Source organism: Sitophilus oryzae, unplaced genomic scaffold, assembly GCF_002938485.1.
Source record: "Sitophilus oryzae breed Bouriz unplaced genomic scaffold, Soryzae_2.0 scaffold_815_pilon_pilon, whole genome shotgun sequence".
Taxonomy (NCBI): Eukaryota; Metazoa; Arthropoda; class Insecta; order Coleoptera; family Curculionidae; genus Sitophilus; species Sitophilus oryzae.
Window position 1 is genome coordinate 1,727,180 of NW_022147434.1, and position 23,278 is coordinate 1,750,457.

The 23,278-nt window shown below is 31.2% G+C and overlaps 2 protein-coding genes across 2 annotated transcripts; one reads left to right on the forward strand and one right to left on the reverse strand.

Moving 5' to 3' along the window:
- Nucleotides 1-370: 370 nt before the first annotated feature.
- On the reverse strand, nt 371-1,023 carry LOC115889518 (small integral membrane protein 8). The gene is made up of 2 exons (XM_030909539.1): nt 743-1,023; nt 371-602 (listed from the first exon to the last, which is right to left on the reverse strand). The coding sequence occupies exons 1-2, from the start codon at nt 836-838 to the stop codon at nt 447-449; spliced, it is 252 nt and encodes an 83-aa protein (XP_030765399.1). The 5' UTR covers nt 839-1,023; the 3' UTR covers nt 371-446.
- A 489-nt stretch (nt 1,024-1,512) lies between these two features.
- Nucleotides 1,513-22,580, forward strand: LOC115889512 (zinc finger protein 189-like). Its single transcript, XM_030909533.1, has 15 exons — nt 1,513-1,715; nt 1,970-2,164; nt 2,223-2,359; nt 2,492-2,654; nt 2,716-2,904; nt 2,963-3,121; nt 12,401-12,517; nt 12,579-12,677; nt 14,213-14,366; nt 15,566-15,831; nt 15,905-16,092; nt 17,114-17,309; nt 17,370-17,537; nt 19,356-19,588; nt 20,884-22,580. Exons 1-15 carry the CDS (start codon nt 1,560-1,562, stop codon nt 21,392-21,394), a joined length of 2,931 nt encoding a protein of 976 aa, XP_030765393.1. The 5' UTR covers nt 1,513-1,559; the 3' UTR covers nt 21,395-22,580.
- Nucleotides 22,581-23,278: the final 698 nt, after the last annotated feature.

Below are 23,278 nucleotides of genomic sequence, written 5' to 3' on the forward strand. Positions count from 1 at the left end.
TATAAAATAGTTTGAAATTGTAAGTATTCATCCCAGAAATTGTTTGTGTGTGATAATTTGTTGTTTGAATTGAATGCAATGATACATCACTAAGTTACATTTTTATATACCGTATGATCGAAAAAAAAACGTCGTCCAGTTGGCTTGGAAATGACGATCGATGACATTTCCCAATTAATTTAACATATAAAATGACAGCGATCTTCATTTCATCGCTGACGCCGTTTTTATTCGATCATACGGTACCTTTCCATTTGTGCCCAACAAACATCTGTGCAATCTGAAAATACATGACAATAGTTCTGTCATCTTAGTTAACAAGTAGATTGTATTTTCTGTCATTTTTTTGGACATCTATTAAAAGATTATTTTATATATTTTGAACCTAATTTAATTTTACTATTTATTAACTAAATAATTTACATATTTACAATACAGTAGAACAATTAATCCCATCTAGATTTCTTTTTTAAAAATTCTTCAGATCCATCATCTTTAATTGCACCATAGTATCCTAAACTTTCATATTTGTATCTCATATAAGCAATATATCCAAAACATCCGGCAAGTGCTGTTAATCCTAAACCCATAACAACGATATTCTAAAATTTAAGTTCTTAAATTATAGAAATCTATTTGGAGTTTATAACAGTACATTTTTACAGTTCGTTTAATTTATTGGAAAATATATATTAAATATTATTATTATATATAGAATGAATACATTATTTAGTTTACTTACAGGTTTTACGTAAAGTTCAAAATTTACTGCTCGGAATAAGTTTGTAGATTTCAAGGAACGTATACCATCACCTGGTTTGTTTTCTTTATTGGACATTATTATTTAAAAAAAAACCACATGTAGATAAAAGTTCCTCTATACTTACTAAGTTTTATTTAAATAAATATGTATATTATTAACTACTATTCCTACTAAATTTTTACAAATTACAAATATTTTTAATCTCGAATATCAATTTAATCTCAAATATCAAAATTATATAGGTTACATTTTAATTTTTCTTCTTCGTTAGTTTTTTTTTTCCTTCAGTTTAACGGCCTTTAGCTGCCTGGACTATACGGCCCGTGGATAGATTTCCTATCTCCATTTCTTCTATTTCATCACTGAGAGCGCCCTTTCAGGCATCTGGAACGAATCCATACCCTCCGTGTTTGGTCTTCAGAATGGACTATTTCTTCTATTCTTCAATTAAACTTTTTCAACTTCTTTCTTCTTCATTAGTTCATTATTTTATGGTCACAAGCTACAACTGCTAAAGTTATCCAGCCTATCTCCTATGTAGTGCGCTTGATTAGGGATAGGATGGTGATAGGAAAAAACAGGGGTACCAAAGGGTACACAATTATTTTAATTATATATGACTTTTCAGGGATGGTGTATTTCCAAAGATTTAAAAAGACATGACCTTGCAGTTACAGTAATCTATAATTTGAAGACGTTCTTGGCCATCTGTCAGCTGTCATCTATTGTCATAATTGTCATTATCAAAATATAGCAATGTTTTTATTCTAGCATTATTTATTTTTTAATATTCAAGATGATTCCTGAAGATATTCAATTTATGATAGACAAAATCTGTCGATCTTGCATGTGTGAAAGTGATGAAATGCAAAATGTATTTAAGAAAAGTGCAGGATCGTCAGAAGAACCAATGCTTCTATCAGATATGCTCATGGCTTGCGCCTCTGTAGAGGTAAATGATCATACAAAATACATATAAAATTAATTTATCAACAATATACAAATATATTACAACTAAGAAAATGTGATCCTTTATTATGAATAGGTTGCAAAGATAATTAGATACATGGGATATGATTATATTGAACCTAACTATGCAGAAAGATCTATTTTATATTAAACGTACCAATAATTGAATATCTATTAAATGTTGTTGAAAGATGCATTAGTTGAAGTTGCTAATTCTTATTCACTTTACTATTTCAGGTAGCAGAAGGTGATGGTTTACCTTATTTACTTTGCTTAACATGTGAGAACAAACTAAGTACAGCATTTGAATTTAAACAACAGTGTGAGAGATCTGACTCGGCTTTAAGGGAAATTGCAAATCAAGATGGTAAATCAAAAAGAGAAGAAAATATTATTGTGCAACCTGATGTTCATGAAGGCTTATTTGAAGAGGTAAAGCATAAAAAATTGTTTTTCTAGAATGCAGTGTCTGATTTTGTCTATTATTTAGGATGAAGATGATTTACCTTTGGCCAAAAGGTTTAAACAAGATGTTACTGAGTTAACTTGTTCATATTGTTTAAAGGTTTTTAGTAATAAAAGAGGATTGCGAATACATATTAGACAACATACTGGTGATGGAATGAGGTGGGTCTGTAAAAAGTTGTTCATTTCAAATTTTAAAAAAATTATAGAGACATTTTAAGACTAAGTTAATGCATTATTAGGAATATAAATAATATACAAATTTTTATTTGAAATCTGTCATTTTTTTTTAAGGTACTGTCCATTATGTTCTTCAAAATATACCCGTACAAATCATTTAGTGAGACATATGAAAAAACATGATAAATCAGGACATAAGAAAAAATGTAAGATATGTTCTGAAAAATTTTCCATAACAATGGATTTATTTAATCATATGAAAATGCATATAGAGGAGGTGACCAAATTTCTTAAATTTACTTTTAAACAACTTAACTTCTTTTATTGTTATTATTTAGGTGGAAAAGAAACATAAAATAGACCTTGATAGAGATATTATATTAGAAATTAAATCGGAAAAATATGAGACAGTAAGTAATGATCAAAATAACTTGGATGGAGATACACCATGTGAGCAAAATGAATTTACTGAAGAAGTTATAACTAAAGAGGATGGTGATATTTTTGAACAAAAAGCTATAACAAAGGTTTACTAGAACAACTAAGATACAAGAAATTATTAATAGGATAATTAATTTATTTTAGGATGATGATTCTGCAGATCTCCTACCTCTCAGTCAGTTTCCATTCAGTGATGATGACGTTGATAGAGATAATAATGATGTTGAGAATTATTCTTCGGAGAGCAAAAATGATTGTTTTGCTGAACAACCAAAGCGGAAAAGAGGCAGACCAAGAAAGAAGGTATATTAGTAATTGAATAAAACCAGGGGTTTGCATATAATGTAGTACCATGCCATCTAGATGAAACAAGTATATAACTACCATCAGTTATATAACTACCAGTTATTTTTGCTTCAGCCACGAGAATCGTCGCTGCTATTGGTGCTCTAAGCTCCACAATCTCGGTACCGCCTGCGCCGAAGGCATTTCATCGAGATTAGAGACTTATCTATTCTTCAATGTTGTCTTGCCTGTACCTAAGTCTTGTCTTTTTCGTCCTTTTCCTTTTTTTTTATAATGTTCCTTAACATCCTGCAAATCGCTTCGATATTTCCATTCGATAATGTCAGAAGGTTTCCGACGTTTACTCTCGTGATCTTCGTACCACATACTGTTTCTGTATTTTCCCGTATATCGTCGTGCGCGTGACCCACAAATGGTGTATGGTTGGCAGAGTCTGACGCCTCGCAATACCAGTATGTAGAAGAGTCTGTCTTGCGGATCCTGTGCAGATACTCGCCAAAGACTCCATTGCCAGTCCATGATGTAGTAGTCCGAATTTGCTTGGTTGCATTTTATCCAATCTTTGATATTAGATATGAAAATCTTTGTCCACCTGCTATATGCTTGCCATCGTGTCTGCCATCGGCCATCGCACTAGCACAATATTTCAGGCCTCTTTCCGGAAAGAGGTTCTGTTTTTATATATTTGGTTTCTTTCCTCGATCAGTAGGTGATCGATCCATGTGCACTATGACGATGCAACCCTGAGTGCTATCTTCCTCTTTATTCTTTCTAGAATGTTGTCATAATGTTAGAAGCGCATGGATCTGTCCAAGATTGGGGATGCGTAGAGTCTGGTCGAATGGACAAAACCAACCGAAGCCAGAAGTTTTATTTTTTCCTCGCGAGGTTCTCCGATATTGGGAGTAATTCTCGTCAGGTGCTGGATGATGCCAGTTGTTGGTTTTTATCCCTGATCTCTGTGACGTGCCACATTTTGCCTACCCTGCTTTGATTTGCTCTGCACGCTACTGGCAGAACCATGTTCATTTTAGTGTTTTATACGAGCCCTAACAACTATATGTTGGGATAAGGTCATATTTTGGAATTATTGCCCTGGTTTTTCAAAATGACTGAAAAATATATGTTTAATTTTTTAAATATAAACATAGCCATATATCCTAAACAACTTGACACTATTTTTAAGAATTTGTAAATCAAACCATATTTACAGTAGCGGATTTTGTTCATAAAAGGACAAATTTGCCTGACAACTAAATGTTGGAACAAGTATTTTTAAATAATTAATATCATAGGCGGCTTTGCTATAAACGTCACAAATGTCGCAAACTGTTTACTTCAGCATTGACAACTTGTATGTGACTTGATACTTTGAGTAGTGAGACTTACTGTAAGTAATTTTAATTTTTTTAATTTTCAATTTTGTTAATTTAATCCAAAGTAATGGTCCGTGGAAAAGCTACAAATCAAAAACTACGCGAAATTATCAATCGTCAATACAGTACGGGAAAAACAATTCGAAAAATTTCTGATGATTTAAGTATTCCAAAAACCACGGTCTTTAATATAATAAAAAAATACGGCGAATCTGCCAGTGTAGGCGTTAGAGGTAAAAGTTCGGGAAGGCCAAAAGTTGTATCTCAGAGAGATTTACGAAATTTCGTAAAAATTTGCAAGTCTGCGAGAAGTACTCTTCGCAAAGTAACAGTTAAATGGAATACTGTAACTGGATTAAATATATCAAGAGAATGTTGCCGAAAATATATCCATAAATGCGGTCTGGGGTTTTACAAGGTAAACTTTATTTTGTGTGGATAATCAATTACCTGAAGATTATTGATACAAATTCTTATTTAGGCCAAAGAAAAACCGCTACTGACAGAAATTCAAAAGAAAAATCGCTACAATTGGGCAAAATCTAAATTATCGTGGATCCAAAATGATTGGAATAATGTCATATTTAGCGATGAGTCTAAATTTGATGTTTGCGTTGGAGATCATCGAAAAAGAATAATACGAAATAAAGCAGAAGCCTTTCATAACGATTGCTTAAAGAGGGTTGTTAAATTTCCTAGGGGGATTATGGTTTGGGGCTGCATGTCAGCAAGAGGTTTGGGCAAATTACATTTTATAGATGGCACTGTTAACGCCCAAAAATATCAACATATACTTGAGACCTCACTTTTGCCTAGTGCTCAAGAATTGTTTCCAAACGAAAACTATATTTTTCAACAAGATGGAGCATTGTGCCATTCAGCAAAATCAACTAAAAATTGGTTCGGTAATAATAATATAAAAGTTCTATCCCATCCTGCAAGTAGTCCGGACCTCAATGTTATAGAAACTGTGTGGCATAAAATGAAGCAATATTTAAGAAACCACCCTCAACGAACAATTTTTGATTTGTGGGCAAAACTGCAGGAAATTTGGGATCATTTTTCTCCTCAAATATGCCAATCTTTGGTAAATACAATGCCATTAAGAGTTCAGGCAGTTGTTAAGGCGAAAGGTGATGTAACTCCGTATTAAACAAATTTCTTGTTGTGCTGTCCGAATATATAGTTGCCAGCAAATTTGGCTTGATTTTGGCAAAATAAGCTATTATCAAAAGTGATTTGTTTGCAAAGTTATAAAAATATAGTAAAATTGTCTAGATCATATTGTAATGTTTGAATTTAGAATAATAAACAAAATAAATTGAGTCGTTTTAACAAATTACTATTTTTATTGCAAAAAAAGACCTTGTCCCAACATATAGTTGTTAGGGCTTGTATATTATTTCAAAGATAATTTAACTTTTGCATTAGAGTTGATTTTTAAGAAAAAAATGATTCTGTATGAAAAATTATTTCAAATAATGTTTATATTATTGTTAGGAATGTATTGGAAGTTATTTAAATTTTGAAATAAATTACAGGGCGTATTACTGTAACATTCTTTCATTACATTGTTTTTAAAGATTAAACTTTAACAGGTATATTATTAAATTTAACAGGTGTATAGATTTCTAACAAAGCATTATAAGTATGAGGTTTGCTGTTTGAGTTTTTCGCTCCCATCTTTTTTATAAAATGAGCAATCATAGCACACTTTGAAACTATATTCATAGTGATATATTCTTACTAAAGATAAATATTTTTTATGGTATGAATATCATTTTTTTTTAAATTTAATTGATTATCTGTTTGGGTAATATTCAATTCCATCCAAACCAGAAGTATATTTTTATTTCTTAATTCTGCAAGACGAATATCTGCTATCTCCCTATTATGTCTGAAAAAATGATGTAACACGAAATATTGAGTTTTATTGTTCCCCAGCAAATAAAATTCTTATCTCTTATCATATTAACGCTTTAAAATACTTCCTACATATGTACAGGGACATCATTTTAAGTGTCTCACTCGATTTATAATTTTCCTGTTTGGTATTTAAAGATAGTGGAAAGATTTTCTAATGTAATTTTTCGCGAGGATGCCGATTCTCTACACCAAAATTTTTTAAAACATCAATTTTAATAGATACGACGCCATCTTGTTTTTTTTTAATTGGAAACCCCCACATATTTTAGCATGGTCCGGTAGACATATTTTAGCTAATTTCAAATATATATAGTTTAGTATACTTTGCTCTTACCGTTTTCGATATACAGTGGATTTAAAAATGAATTGTTCCAGAATCATTTTAAGTGTCTCACCCAATTTAAAATTTTCCTCCTTTCTATTTTAAGATAGTAAAAAGATAGTTTAATGTAATTTTTCGCGAGGATGCCGATTTTCTACATTAAAATTTTTTACAACGTCAATTTTGACAGATACGACGCCATCTTGATTTTTTTTAAATGGAAACCCCCACATATTTTAGCATGGTCCGGTAGACATATTTTAGCTAATTTCAAAAATATATAGTTTAGTATACTTGCACTTACCGTTTTCGATATACAGTGGATTTAAAAATGAATTGTTCCAGAATCATTTTAAGTGTCTCACTCAATTTAAAATTTTTCTCTTTTCTATTTTAAGATAGTAAAAAGATATTTTAATGTAATTTTTCGCGAGGATGCCGATTTTCTACAATAAAATTTTTTACAACGTCAATTTTGATAGATACGACGCCATCTTAAATTTTTTTAAATGGAAACCCCCACATATTTTAGCATGGTCCGGTAGACATATTTTAGCTAATTTCAAAAATATATAGTTTAGTATACTTTGCACTTACCGTTTTCGATATACAGTGGATTTAAAAATGAATTGTTCCAGAATCATTTTAAGTGTCTCACTCAATTTAAAATTTTCCTCTTTTCTATTTTAAGATAGTAAAAGATATTTTAATGTAATTTTTTCGCGAGGATGCCGATTTTCTACATTAAAATTTTTACAACGTCAATTTTGACAGATACGACGCCATCTTGATTTTTTTAAATGGAAACCCCCACATATTTTAGCATGGTCCGGTAGACATATTTTAGCTAATTTCAAAAATATATAGTTTAGTACACTTTGCACTTACCGTTTTCGATATACAGTGGATTTAATAATGAATTGTTCCAGAATCATTTTAAGTGTCTCACCCAATTTAAAATTTTCCTCTTTTCTATTTTAAGATAGTAAAAAGATATTTTAATGTAATTTTTCGCGAGGATGCCGATTTTCTACAATAAAATTTTTTACAACGTCAATTTTGACAGATACGACGCCATCTTAATTTTTTTTAAACGGAAACCCCCACATATTTTAGCATGGTCCGGTAGACATATTTTAGCTAATTTCAAAAATATATAGTTTAGTATACTTTGCACTTACCGTTTTCGATATACAGTGGATTTAAAAATGAATTGTTCCAGAATCATTTTAAGTGTCTCACTCAATTTAAAATTTTTCTCTTTTCTATTTTAAGATAATAAAAAGATATTTTAATGTAATTTTTCGCGAGGATGCCGATTTTCTACAATAAAATTTTTTACAACGTCAATTTTGACAGATACGACGCCATCTTAAATTTTTTTAAATGGAAACCCTCACATATTTTAGCATGGTCCGGTAGACATATTTTAGCTAATTTCAAAAATATATATTTTAGTATACTTTGCACTTACCGTTTTCGATATACAGTGGATTTAAAAATGAATTGTTCCAGAATCATTTTAAGTGTCTCACTCAATTTAAAATTTTCCTCTTTTCTATTTTAAGATAGTAAAAAGATATTTTAATGTAATTTTTCGCGAGGATGCCGATTTTCTACATTAAAATTTTTTACAACGTCAATTTTGACAGATACGACGCCATTTTTGATTTTTTTTAAATGGAAACCCTATCATATTTTAGCATAGTCCGGTAGACATATTTTAGCTAATTTCAAAAATATATAGTTTAGTATACTTTGCACTTACGGTTTTCGATATACAGTGGATTTAAAAATGAATTGTTCCAGAATCATTTTAAGTGTCTCACTCAATTTAAAATTTTCCTCTTTTCTATTTTAAGATAATAAAAAGATATTTTAATGTAATTTTTCGCGAGGATGCCGACTTTCTACAATAAAATTTTTTACAACGTCAATTTTGACAGATACGACGCCATCTTGATTTTTTTTAAATGAAAACCCCCACATATTTTAGCATGGTCCGGTAGACATATTTTAGCTAATTTCAAAAATATATAGTTTAGTATACATAGCACTTACCGTTTTCGATATACAGTGGATTTAAAAATGAATTGTTCCAGAATCATTTTAAGTGTCTCACCCAATTTAAAATTGTCCTCTTCACTATTTTAAGATAGTAAAAATATATTTCAATGTAATTTTTCACGAGGATGCCGATTTTCTACATTAAAATTTTTTACAACGTCAATTTTGACAGATACGACGCCATCTTGATTTTTTTAAATAGAAACCACATCAAATTTTAACACTGCCCGGTAGACAAATTTTAGCTAATTTCAAAAATATATAGTTTAGTGTACTTTGCATTTACCGTTTTCTATATACAGGGGGTTGAAATCAAGAATTCCTCTAATTTTTATGTATTTGAATATGAATGCCATTCACTTACAACTGAGTGGTATTTGTATCCAAATGCATGAAATTTACGTAAATTGAGCTATCTTATGATAAATGACTAGCAGTTTAAAACTAAATTTTCATTTTTTTATATACAGGGTGGTCCGAACTGTATTCCAGAAACTTCGGCGGCATACTCTGCAGATAAAAATAAGTAAAAAAAATATATGTCCTACAATACTTAGTTTCGGAGATATAGGGTGTAGAAGTTTCATTTTTATTTCGATTTTTTCGAATTAATTTCTGAAGTAACGTCAATATTTGGCTGAAAATTCGTGTCTGGGAGTTTTTTAACATGAGAAACTTGATTCTGATGTCAATATGACTCTTATTTGTAGGGGGCGCCACCTACATGTGTTTTAACTGTTTTGAAAAGTAATAACTTTTCGCCCATACCTGTATAAAACTATTGAGTAAAAAAATATACATTTTCTTGACTTTTTACGTAAAAAATGTCTCTTGGTAAAAATCAGTACGAGCAACCTTTCTCAAGATATTTCTAATGGAAATAGTCAATACATGTCATTATTGATAAAAAAATAAACACGTTGAGTAGATAGATATTTGGCTGAAATAATAAATGTGGGAAATTTTAATTTTTTTAAATTAATTATAATTTTTTCTGCGGAAAAATGATGATAAAACAGTTTCTGTTGAACTTTTGGCAAAAAAACATTTCAAATTTATGATTTCAGTCTAGTAACTCCACATGTTTAATATATGTCAATGATGACAGGTATTGATAATTTCGATTCCCAATATCTCGAGAACCATTACTCGTAACAATTTTTACCAACAGACCTTTTTTACGTAAAAATTGTTATAAATGAATATTTTTTCACTCAGTAGTTTTATAGTACGTATACTCAGTAGTACGGACGAAAAGTTATTACTCTTCAAAACAGTTAAACCACGTGTATGTGGCGCCCCCTAGAAATTGGATTTATATTGACATCAAAATCACATTTCTCATATCAAAAATCTCCCAGACACCAATTTTCATCAAAGTATTAACGTTACTTCACAAATTATTTGGAAAAAATCGAAATAAAAATGATACTTCTACACCCTGTATCTCCGAAACTAAGCATGTTAGGACACTTATACGAACTTTTTTACTTATTTTTATCTGCAAAATATGCTGTTATAAGTTTCCGGAATCACCCCATATGTAAAGGTCATATTGAAGAATCAAAGTATAAATAGATAAAAAAATTTAAGCGTCGTAATTGTCAAATTTGACATTTTCAAGAATTTTAAAATTCGAAAATTGTAAACTGGATAAGTCACTTAAAATAATTCTAAAGATTTCATTTTTAAATGCACTGTATATCGAAAACGGTAAGTGCAAAGTATACTAAACTATATATTTTTGAAATTAGCTAAAATATGTCTACCGGACAATGCTAAAATATGATGGGGTTTCCATTTAAAAAAAAATCAAGATGGCGTCGTATCTGTCAAAATTGACGTTTTAAAAAATGTTAATGTAGAAAATCGGCATCCTCGCGGAAAATTACATTGAAATATCTTTTTACTATCTTAAAATAGTGAAGAGGACAATTTTAAATTGGGTGAGACACTTAAAATGATTCTGGAACAATTCATTTTTAAATCCACTGTATATCGAAAACGGTAAGTGCTATGTATACTAAACTATATATTTTTGAAATTAGCTAAAATATGTCTACCGGACTATGCTAAAATATGATAGGGTTTCCATTTAAAAAAAATCAAGATGGCGTCGTATCTGTCAAAATTGACGTTCTAAAAAATTTTAATGTAGAAAATCGGCATCCTCGCGAAAAATTACATTGAAATATCTTTTTACTATCTTAAAATAGAGAAGAGGAAAATTTTAAATTGGGTGAGACACTTAAAATGATTCTGGAACAATTCATATTTAAATCCACTGTATATCGAAAACCGTAAGTGCAAAGTATACTAAACTATATATTTTTGAAATTAGCTAAAATATGTCTACCGGACCATGCTAAAGTATGATGGGGTTTCCATTTAAAAAAAATCAAGATGGCGTCGTATCTGTCAAAATTGACGTTTTAAAAAATTTTAATGTAGAAAATCGGCATCCTCGTGAAAAATTACATTGAAATATCTTTTTACTATCTTAAAATAGAGAAGAGGAAAATTTTAAATTGGGTGATACACTTAAAATGATTCTGGAACAATTCATATTTAAATCCACTGTATATCGAAAACCGTAAGTGCAGTATACTAAACTATATATTTTTGAAATTAGCTAAAATATGTCTACCGGACTATGCTAAAATATGATAGGGTTTCCATTTAAAAAAAATCAAGATGGCGTCGTATCTGTCAAAATTGACGTTTTAAAAAAATTTTATGTAGAAAATCGGCATCCTCGCGAAAAATTAGATTGAAATATCTTTTTACTATCTTAAAATAGAGAAGAGGAAAATTTTCAATTGGGTGAGACACTTAAAATGATTCTGGAACAATTCATTTTTAAATCCACTGTATATCGAAAACGATAAGTGCAAAGTATACTAAATGATATATTTTTGAAATTAGCTAAAATATGTCTACCGGACCATGCTAAAATATGATGGGGTTTCCATTTAAAAAAAAATCAAGATAGCGTCGTATCTGTCCAAATTGACGTTGTAAAAAATTTTAATGTAGAAAATCGGCATCCTCGCGAAAAATTACATTGAAATATATTTTTACTATCTTAAAATAGTGAAGAGGACAATTTTTAATTGGGTGAGACACTTAAAATGATTCTGGAACAATTCATTTTTAAATCCACTGTATATCGAAAACGGTAAGTGCAAAGTATACTAAACTATATATTTTTGAAATTAGCTAAAATATGTCTACCGGACCATGCTAAAATATGTGGGGGTTTCCATTTAAAAAAAATCAAATGGCGTCGTATCTGTCAAAATTGACGTTTTAAAAAATTTTGGTGTAGAGAATCGGCATCCTCGCGAAAAATTACATTATGAAATCTTTCTATTATCTTTAAATACCAAACAGGAAAATTATAAATCGAGTGAGACACTTAAAATGATGTCCCTGTACATATTTTTGTACCGTTTTTTTGCTCTCCTGGAATATTAGGAATAATGGAGTTAGCAGTTTATCACATTTCACCGACGATTTATACTGAGTGGTTATTTAAATACCTATATTTATTATGGATAAAGGAAATATTTTTCCTTATTTTAGGAACCTACTACTTTATATGAATGTAAGGAATGCAGTAAAGTACTTACTACATACTATGGACTTAGAGTTCATATGAGAAAACACACAGGTGCAGAATTAGCAAGCTGTAACGTAGATGTCAGTTGTCCATAAAGTATTGTTTGATATAAAAATATTTATGTTAAATTTTTATTTGCAGCATTGTGATAAATCTTTTACCAAAAAGAGCCATCTTAATAGACATTTACGAGCACACGGTATCTTTAATGGAAAAAATAAATTAAAGGGAGAGAAAAAGGTAATATAAATAAAATAAGCCTATTTTTACAGCGTAATCAAGCATTTTTAGAGGCCTTTATAGCCGTCTAGCTTAGAGAGCTGCGACCAGCAATGTATCATTTGATTTAATGGCTTGGCCGTTGGCTGGTCGCTGCGACCTGGTCGTCAGTGCATTTGAGCTCTTAATGCATAAAACATGTTAGAAAATTAAACATGCTATAAACACGCTAACTTATTTATTGAATAACCAACATTTTATAATTATTCTTCAATTATACATTAAAAGATAATAGAAAACAAATAATAACAATATTATTAAATCGAGAAATAGTACAATTTATATGGATATATCCTTTTAAAAAAATCGGTTTTGTGAAGAATTACCCACGCATTTAAAAAAAAACACTTCTGTTTTTTATTGCCAGATTATCTTAAATTGAATATTTTTAAACAATAAAAATTGTTGGATGAAATTGTTTTTTCTCTAAACAACTTTTTTTAACTTTATAAAATTTTCTATACAGATTCAGCAAAAACATCAGAATTAAAATGTAGAATGAGTGGAAGGAGGGCTAATGACCGCGACCTTAAAGATCTATTGTGCCCTCCTTTCTTGAATTATAACTCATCATACAGTCTATAGACATACATATACATGTCTATAGACATACATCATACATGGAGATCTTCCAGTTGTAGGGAGGACAGGGTATTTTCTATCCTCTTCTGACAACAGCTGTTTATCCTCCGAGGAGTGGACATCTACCTCCTATGAAGGTATACACCCTTCCACGGTTGGGATTTACCCCTCCGTGCCTTTCACAGTCGAGGAGCTTGTCTCCTGCTGCCATCTCTTTAACTTGGTCTTGGACCCGATACCGGTGTTTTTCCGAATCTATAATAGAGGATATATATCTCGTTCTCTATTGCTTTCTTGGATTTGAGGCTAATTCTTATTGTGAGGACCCGACCATGGCCCTTCTCCCTCAAGTTGATGACTCGCCAACTCAATGTCCTTACATTGAAGTTCTGGCAGAGCCTGGCCACGACACTATAGCCCGGGAAAAGACAATGAGGTGCTTCTTAGACCCAGCCAAAGTGCCAGAGGGGATTCCCCCTAGCACCTGAATTATAAACTAAATTTATAAATTGATTCAGTTATTGCTAACATATTCGTGAATTGAAACCTTAAATTTTCCTCGCATTATGAACGTTATAATAAGAGTTTTCGCATGGAATTGTGAAAATTTCGAAATTTTATTTTTTTTTCATAGAAAAAGTCATTCATCCAACAATTTTTTTTCTTTTAAACTTCCATGAACTATGGGATCTGTTTTAAAAGTTAAATAAAGCTCTAATTCATGGGGACTTGTTCGTCACAAAGACCCAAAATTTCATTGAGAATGATAAATACCAAGTAATATTAATTAATTAATATTATAGTTTATAAATAATTTATTTTTACAAATTTATTAATAATATTAATTATTAATTTAGATAGAATAACAATAATATTATTTGTAGTAATGTTAAATGTTTTACAATTTTTTCTAGGTCAGAGAATGTGAATTTTGTGATAGAAAGTTTAAGTATAGAAAAAGTTATGTGCATCACATGCAAGCAGAGCATGGTATGTCTGACATTGAATTTGAACTGGAGAAGGATAATTTAGGAAATACTACAAGCCAAAGTAATGTAAAAAGTGAAGGTAGGACTTATTAATTAATTAGGCTTAGATAATTTACTTAATTATTTTTGAATGATTTAACAATGCGAGCGTGTGCACGGGAAAGCTTACCTAATATTTATGTGCATTTAAAAGTATCTTACCTATTATTTACGTTTTGGTGTAAAACATTCATACAACCTCAAAAAATGTTAAATACGTGAAATTCTAATAAAGAGAAGAAGAAAATATATTCCTCTGCTTTTCTAATCTACAGGGTAATTCAAATTCGACACCCACCATTGGAATCTCAATAACTATAGAAGATATGATGCATGGTTAAATTCGGGTAAAGTTGTGCATTCATGTGCGTAGAATGTTTAGGAGGGAGGTTAATCACCGCAACCTTACAGATCTATTGTGTGTTCCCCTTTCTTGAGTTATACCGAGTTACAATTCATCATACAGTCTCAGGGCGTCGACAAAAGCCAGTATCTGAGACAGCTCCACAGAGACTAGCTCTCCATCTTCGACATTCTGCTGCTGTTTCTTGTTCTTTTTGCTGTTTAGGGAATAAAAAAAACGTAAAACGTCATAAATCAAGGGTCAGCGAGATTCTACGCTGAATGTCTGCGGCGTGTTCCCTGAACGCGCCCAGTGTCCTGTTAAAAACCCAGTGACAATCCGAAGATTGTTTTTACTCGGTCGTAAGTTCTGAGGAATTTTTTCGAGTGCCTTAAGCTCGATTTTCATGCATCCGTTATCCGACGATACGATGATGCGACATTCATTTTATTAGTTGAATTTAAAGACTTCAATTGGTTAGAAATCGTTAACCAATCGAAGCCTTTAAATTCAACCTATAAAATTAATATCGTATCAACGTATCGTTGGACAACGGATGCATGAAAATCAAGCTTTAGACCGTTGGAGAATTTCCATTCCAGGTTACGGATGGAGTCTTCAAGGTTCTTCAATTCCGCTTTATTAATGTGCGTAATAATATGCCGTTTAGAAACATTTAAAATTCCGTGTCGATCCGGAGATATTAGAGAACACTGAAAATTGAAGATTTTGATTTTATTTTTGTTTGACGTTGACAAGGTATCCGAAATCATTAGCACATTTTCATTGCCACTTTTTTCCAGCTGCACAATTGTGGTCTAAAACACAGATTTTATTTAAAAACATCTTTTCTCTATTTTACGATTGAAAAAATGCAAAATATCTATTTCTTTTAGAAGCAAATGATGAGAATAATTGTCAAACAAATGATGAAAATTGTCAAGCAAATGGAGAGGAGCAGCCATTGGATGAAAATTTACCAAAACTAGATGGACTAGAGGAATTTGATGTTACAGTCATTGACGAAATTGATGGAACGTCTAAAAATAAAGTCCATGTATGTCACGTGTGTGAAGCTCAGTTTGCCAGGGCTAATCATCTCACAAGGCACATGACGCTTCATAGATCTGTACTAACTCATAAGTGTGATCGCTGTGATCAGGTGAGTAGTGATTAAAGATTATTTTAGAAAAAGAAAATTATTAATTATTTAAAATAAATAATGACAATTTTAGGCCTTTTTCACTGAAGATCTTCTAAAGCAACATATAGAACAACAACATATTAATAAACCGTATGTCTGTACTACGTGTAATAAACCGTTTAGTAGAGGCGAGCATTTGATCCGTCATTTGAAGTTACATGAAGCTCTGACAGATGAAGGCCAACACAAATGTTCGATTTGTGAAACTCTGTTTGCAAGGTAATAAAAATATAGATAAATTAATATTATGTATGTCCCCAGATTGTCTTCACATTTTTGTTCGTTTTGAAAATGACTAATCCTGTTTGTATTTTTCTAAATTTCCATACCGTTTTAGAGAAAAATAAAAAAATAATATAATAGTTGAATTTTTCCCAAAAGTCTAAAAATCAAAAGGCGTTTCTATGGTAATAGCATTTCGTTTTCATTCTTTGATAGATGGTTTTTATTTTAATTTTGATTAACATCATAATTTCTGTAACATTGAACTGAATAAATGTTGTGCCTCTTTGACATATTACATATTAATAAAGCTTCATTCAGAACCCCGAAATCAGTGGAATAAATTAGTAGTTTCAATTAGCCGTAGAAGTTTGTTCACCTATTTTTAATGTAAGCATTCAGAACGTCATAATTAGTGGTAGTAATTTTCAATTAGTGGAAAAAGTTAACAAACCTTTGACTTTTCCACTAATTATACTTCAAAATTTGCGAGGAATGTCATTTTGGCCTTTGATTATCACCAATCAAGAAAAATTTTGGTTAGAAATCAAAAGTTTATTGTTTTATACACTAAATATTATGCTTTCTCTATGGATATAACTGACTACCGCAAGGTAGGATATTTTACTAGGATATTTTATTAATTTTAATTGTGTTTTTTAGACATTGTGAATGATTGTAAACTAAAAAGTATAAAGTGTAATTGAAACCACTAATTTATTCCACTAATTGGGAGGTTCTGAATGAAGCTTTTTTCCAATAATTGAAAATTACTACCACTAATTATGACGTTCTGAATGCTTACATTAAAATTAGGTGAACAAACTTCTACGGCTAATTGAAACTACTAATTCCACTGATTTTGAGGTTCTGAATGAAGCTTTAAAGTTAATAATAAAAAAAGATTTTCCTCTTTTACTGACAATCTGGGGACATACTCCAAATTAAAAAAGTTTTAAATTACAATGATTTTGCGTTACCCTGTATAGATTAAATATACTTTTTCTATATATTGCAGGTCTGACCTTTTAGCAAGGCATACGAAAACGCATCTAATGCAAGACAAAAGACACGTTTGCATGGAGTGCGGGAAAGCTTTTAATAGATTAGATAATTTAAAAACGCACCAAAGGATACATACAGGATTAAAGGATAATTCAAAACTGCATTTATGTGTATATTGTGGTAAAGAATTTAATAATTCGAGTAATATGGTAAGGTCTCAACAAAACTGCTAATATGCTTTTACTTTACAATGTATATGTAATTTTTAGATTGTTCATATGAGGAGACATACAGGAGAAAGGCCGTATAAGTGTAATGTGTGTGGGAAAGGTTTCCCACGATCGCACGACCTTAAATGTCACGAGAGAACTCACTCTGGTGAAAAGCCTTACTTGTGTACTTTGTGCGGCAAGTCTTTCAATAAAAGTAATAAACTGGTATGTACACCTTTTAATTAGTAAATTACATATCAGGACAGTAATCTAATTAAAACTGGTCTATCTGAAACTACTTATCAAACGACCCTCTAGTATATCTCATATCTCCGACCCTCTGTTGTTATTCAGTTTGGCAAAATAGGGAGCAATCAACAGTGATTCAAATAGTTGGCAATACTGTTTTTATTCTCTAAAACAAATTTTAGATTGAATTTTTAAGCAACTTATGTCATTAACGTCATTTTTTTTGGGCTTTTCTTTATCTTTTTGAAAATCTGCAAGTTTTTACTTTGTTATTTGTGAAATCAACATATTATTTTTCAATACAACTATAGTGTTCAACATGGAAAAGGAATAATGATATACCAGGTGCGTCGCAAAAGTGGCTCACCCCTATAACTTTTTTATTTTTTAAAAACATTAGACGATCAAATCTATTTTTCCAAGGCTCCTTGATTAAAAATTAGTGTTTTTAACACAGCCATGGCACTCTAGATTGAAATTTAAAATACGATTTTTTAAGCGAAAATGTCAAAAGTTGACATATGATATTCTATTCGCTGTATTTAAGGTTCTCATTAAAAAAAATATTTATTTTTAAATTGTGACAAAATGGTGTTAGATAGGAGAAAGTTGCAATAGACATTTTTTCTTGGAAATAAACTGAGCAGTCAGTGGCGTACTATTTTTTTTTTTTGAAAAAATTACGCGATGCATATCACATCTCCGCCATTGGTTAAAATTAAAACCTCTTCTTTTTACATTTAAAGTGTCTCTGTTAGGCAGACTCCTATAATAAAATTTTATAACGATACCTTCAACTGTTAATACTATTAAAGAATATCTTTAATTTTTCAAAAACTTTAACACCCTGTATCTTGCGTAAGAGGCATTTCCGGCCCATAGTGTGCTATATCAAAATTCATATTTCGACGTCCTCTATCATTCCACGAAAGCATGACCCACCTACAAGAATCACCCTGTATATATAAATATTTACTACAGAGCAACCACCTGAATCTCCAGCGGGAAATTTAAATTCCAGATAGTCAGCCCGGCGCCGAATATGTACATGGTTGGCAACAATGAATTTAAAAATCCCGCCCTAGATTATGTAACTAACAGTTTAACTGGTATCAAATATAGAAGTTCTTCTTACTGCTAATTTCAAGTGTATTTTATAGTATATTGGATACAAGAAACATTTTTTGGAATAAAACTAGTTATATGATGCCTTAATATGCATTGTTAACCTGTAACCTAACCTATATATTTTTAAATACACTTATTCAGTAATTAAATTAGAAAATTTTCAGATTAATTCCATTTATTTCCCCCCATTTAGAAAACGAAATAATAATGTAATATAAAAATATAAGTAATATAAAAAATGAATTTAAAAATGGGCATTATTAATATGGTAATTATATTTGGTTTGTTGTGACGCTAGTGATAAGAGCCGATAAATATTTGAATTTCTTAAATTTATTTGAGCAAAATCAGAATAGCCAACCACTTCAATCATCGTTGATCCATATACAGTTTGTTAATTTGTTTATTACTCGCGGCAAGAGCTTTATGGTTTGGTTTGGTTAAAAAAAGTTATATGGCAACTTCGGTCCGCTCGTCGATAGACGACGCGATGGGACGAGTCGGCAGAAAACCCTATAAGTGCATGCGTTCTCAGGCAGTGTTGCCATTCTGTTCCCCTATAAGTAACTGTCCAGTTAACAATCTGTATATAAGTGTTAACTACTTTAGTTAATAAATATGTGTCGTTGATCACTCCGTATTACACATATTCTTATATTTTTTTAGCTCAGGCACAGTAGAGTTCATACTGGTGAAAGACCGTACGTGTGTAATATTTGCGGTAGGGCGTTTACGCAATCTAACGATTTAGCCTTGCACATGCGCAGACATACGGGAGCTAGGCCTTACGCTTGCGGTGTTTGTCCTGCAAGATTTATCCAATCGGGTCAGTTGAAGAATCATCGCAGAGCCACTGGTCATTGGATGGAGACGCTGCCAGATTTGAAAGGCGGTCACAGGTATGTTCAACCCCGAAATTTTGTTAAACAAGTTTTGCTATTTTTACAATTTTCTTAATTAAAATTACGTTGATAATTTTGACAGTTAATAAGTCATTATTATTGTGTTATTTAACATCATTACCATACAAACGCTTGTTCTGACACTTTAACTACCTTGACGTTCCAATTTAGATAATAAATTAAATTCCATTTTAAATCGTAACTCAGTATTATTATTATTATTTGCTAGTTTTAACAGGCACAATCCTAAATTATTACGTCACATAAGTGTATTTTATGGGATACACAGAGTTATCAGAAATTTTGCGCTGACTTCTTAAAGCCTTGGACACGTTCACCAGTAAATCGTTGATGACGAGCTTGGTCTCATCTTTAGATGCGGCCACTCTGTCAAAATTGTATACCGATTTGGTCATTTTAAAAGTGTGGTCTGGATTTTAACGTGTAAGACAGAGAATAATATAAATGACCAGTTGACAGACAAAATCAAAAACGGCATACAGTGTTGCCGGTTTTTACGTTGGTAGGAAAATTTGTGTAGAAAAAAAACTATTTTAAAAACTTTCATGTATACTACTGAAATAAAGATAATATATCTAAACTAAATATAATCTATTACATCTGTAGTAAAATTAGTAACTAATTGTGAAAAATAAGGTTCCAACCCTAGATGCAACATTTTTCATAAACTCCTACTTGTGCGGTTTGAACTTTTGATACAAAATCTGACAATACCGCAGAGAACAAATTTATTAACCCAACTTTTGTCTCTTTTTAATACATTTGATTTCCCGTTAAGCTGCCTACATCACTGTCTTCCAGACCACACTTCTAAAATGACCAAATCGGTATATAGAAAAAGTAATATCATTTGTCATTTTCATTTTAAATTTTATTCTGAGTTTTCTTTGACAAATTTGAAATTAAATCTGCGTTTTGCGTAGTTAAAACTGCGATTTTCATTGCAATAAAATAACAAAACCACTAAATAGTCAGATTTTTTTTGTTATGACAAAATTACGAATTTTATTTGACACTTGTCAAAGTAAAAAAAGTAGCCATGGCAAGATTACGACGTGCATTTATCAAATACACTATGTTGTAATTTCCCAGCAAGATACACGCCTTTTTTTGATCATACGGTATTTTGATGACGTGCACGCCAACTTTTATTGATTTTTCTATGACCATTGGTTATTTTGAATAAAAACAAAAATATGCTGAAACACCGGATTTTTGCGATTTTGTACTTTGGAATATCTTCTAGTTTAATTAATGCTTTTCCATTACAGAGTGGAACCTGTAACTACTACAGTTGAACCAATGCCCATTAAATTTAAGACGTTCGGAAAGAACCGAGCCGTCAAACTCGAAGACGAAGCGGTGCAAGTACAGCATCTCCTTCAAACGCAAGAAATCGAACAGAGAGTGGATGCGCAGTCGCAACTTTCGCAGTTACAGTCCCAACCTCAAAGAATACTTATGGGCATCATGGGCGACATCAAGATACAAAGCGAGGTCCAACCGTTGATTATCGATTGTAACAAATTAGTCCAAATACCGGGTAGTGCGCTGTCACTCGTAACGCTGCAAGGCGCGAACGGCGAGGAAATTAAACTAAAAACTGAGATAGGTAGTTTCAACTTGGGGCAGGTAAATGACGGCCTGGACAAGCATAAGGTGGTGACGACATCCGACACCTTCGACGAAGGCGATGCGGCAGTCGCGTTTTCTACAGTACAAAGTTCAACGACGTATACCTCAGCGGAAAGTTTTGCGTACCAGACTTTTAATAATATTTAATTTGATCTCAGCAGAAAATTATTTGTAGGAAAATTTAGACGTGTAAGCTATAGACTTATAGTCCGTACAGGGGTATTCCATAAAGTTTGATGGGAAACAAATGGGAAAAATTATATTAATATATAATAGTTATTGGCATCAAAAAATATATTTTTTACAATATGTCATGCAACAATGGTCATGGCTGGCGAATTACAAAATTGTCTTATATGCAAGAAGTGGGGTTAGGTGACAAAACATCTAAACAAGTCAAAAACAAAAGTTGTTCAGAATTTAATTCTACTTGTATATATGTCGCAGGCGCATAGAATAATCCGGCTTTTTGCAAAAAGACTAGGCATATTATAAAACGCCGGCCTTTTAAACAAAAGAAAGAATTTTTACAAAAAGCCTATCTATTTTCAGTCGCTTTGCAAAATGCCTAATCAGAATTAGGCATATTAAACAATGACGATATTTTCTGTACACTTCTGCAAAAATATTGTTTTCAGTCGTTTTACAAAATGCCAAATCGAGGCCAGGCACTCCAGGCAGATTAATAAAAATGATCAAAATTTACTCAGCTATGAGCAATAAGCATATTGAATAATTTATGCTTAATAAAAATACCACATATTTTCCTATACAAAAACAATAATTTATTCATAAATTATAATAAGTAACATAATTTTAAATAAAAATATATTAAAACCTTAATATCAATATCTCGTTTAATTATTTATTATACTCTGTAATTTGATTCTGTGTGGCTGCCTCTTTGTGGAATTTTGCTGTCTTTTTTTGGAACTTTTATTCTTTTAGGATAAAATGAATTTAGATCCTTATAATAATCGTTCTTAACCATACTCCATTTAACAGATTTATCACTTTTTGTGCCATTATTGGGTTGGATAAATTTAGGTTAGTTTTACCCTTGTTTATATATTAATAGTTAGTCAATGTGCCTGTATAAGTCGATGCTGCCAACTGGTGGCAGAAATTAAAACGTAAAAAGGGGCGGAGACTATTGAATTTGACAAAGAAGTAGGGAGTAGGAATTCTTCGAATTTAATTCTCGGTAAAGAATAAAATATCTTATCTGATTCGAACCGAATTTATACCTCAAAGCGTTATTTACATTTTTTTATTTTTGGACATGGATTTATATTTATTTTGATTTTCATGGCCACTTGTTGTAAGCTAAAATTAGTTTTAATTTCAATTTGTTGATGAAGAAAAAATATTAGATATTTATATGTAGATATTTAAGGTAGAGGCTACAGGGTGTTCAATATATATTTTTGAAATTCGACTACGTATTTAAAATAGAAAAATATCTGCAGATTCTTTCAATGACGCAGCCTATACTGAGTGTTTTTTCAAAAGCGGTTCACCTCTATAACTTTTTTTTATTTTTTCAGATAAAAAAATTAAATTCGGGGTTTACCAAATTCGGAATGTTAGTAGGTATATGACATAAATCGAGATTGATTCGTATTCCGTTAGTTTCGGTCACTTCCTGTTTCACCGGAAATGTATACGAGTACAACATTTGATTTTTAAATGGTACCCTCAGTATTTTTTATACTTTATTTGATAGAAAATGACATTCTGAATAGAATGACATATATCATATGTCAACTTTTGACATTTTCAATTAAAAAAAATAGCATTTTAAAATTCAATCTAGTGTCATGGCTGTGTTAAAACCATTAATTTTTAATCAAGGAGCTTCGGAAAAATTGATTTGATCGTCTAATATTTTTTGTGTCTTTTCCTTTTTGGTACCTGGTAAATAGGTAATTTGGTACCACACACTTCGTATATCGAGTCAAACTGTCGTTACCTTTACGACCGGTTACATGTTGTTTTTTATCATGGCACTCTAGATTGTAATTTAAAATA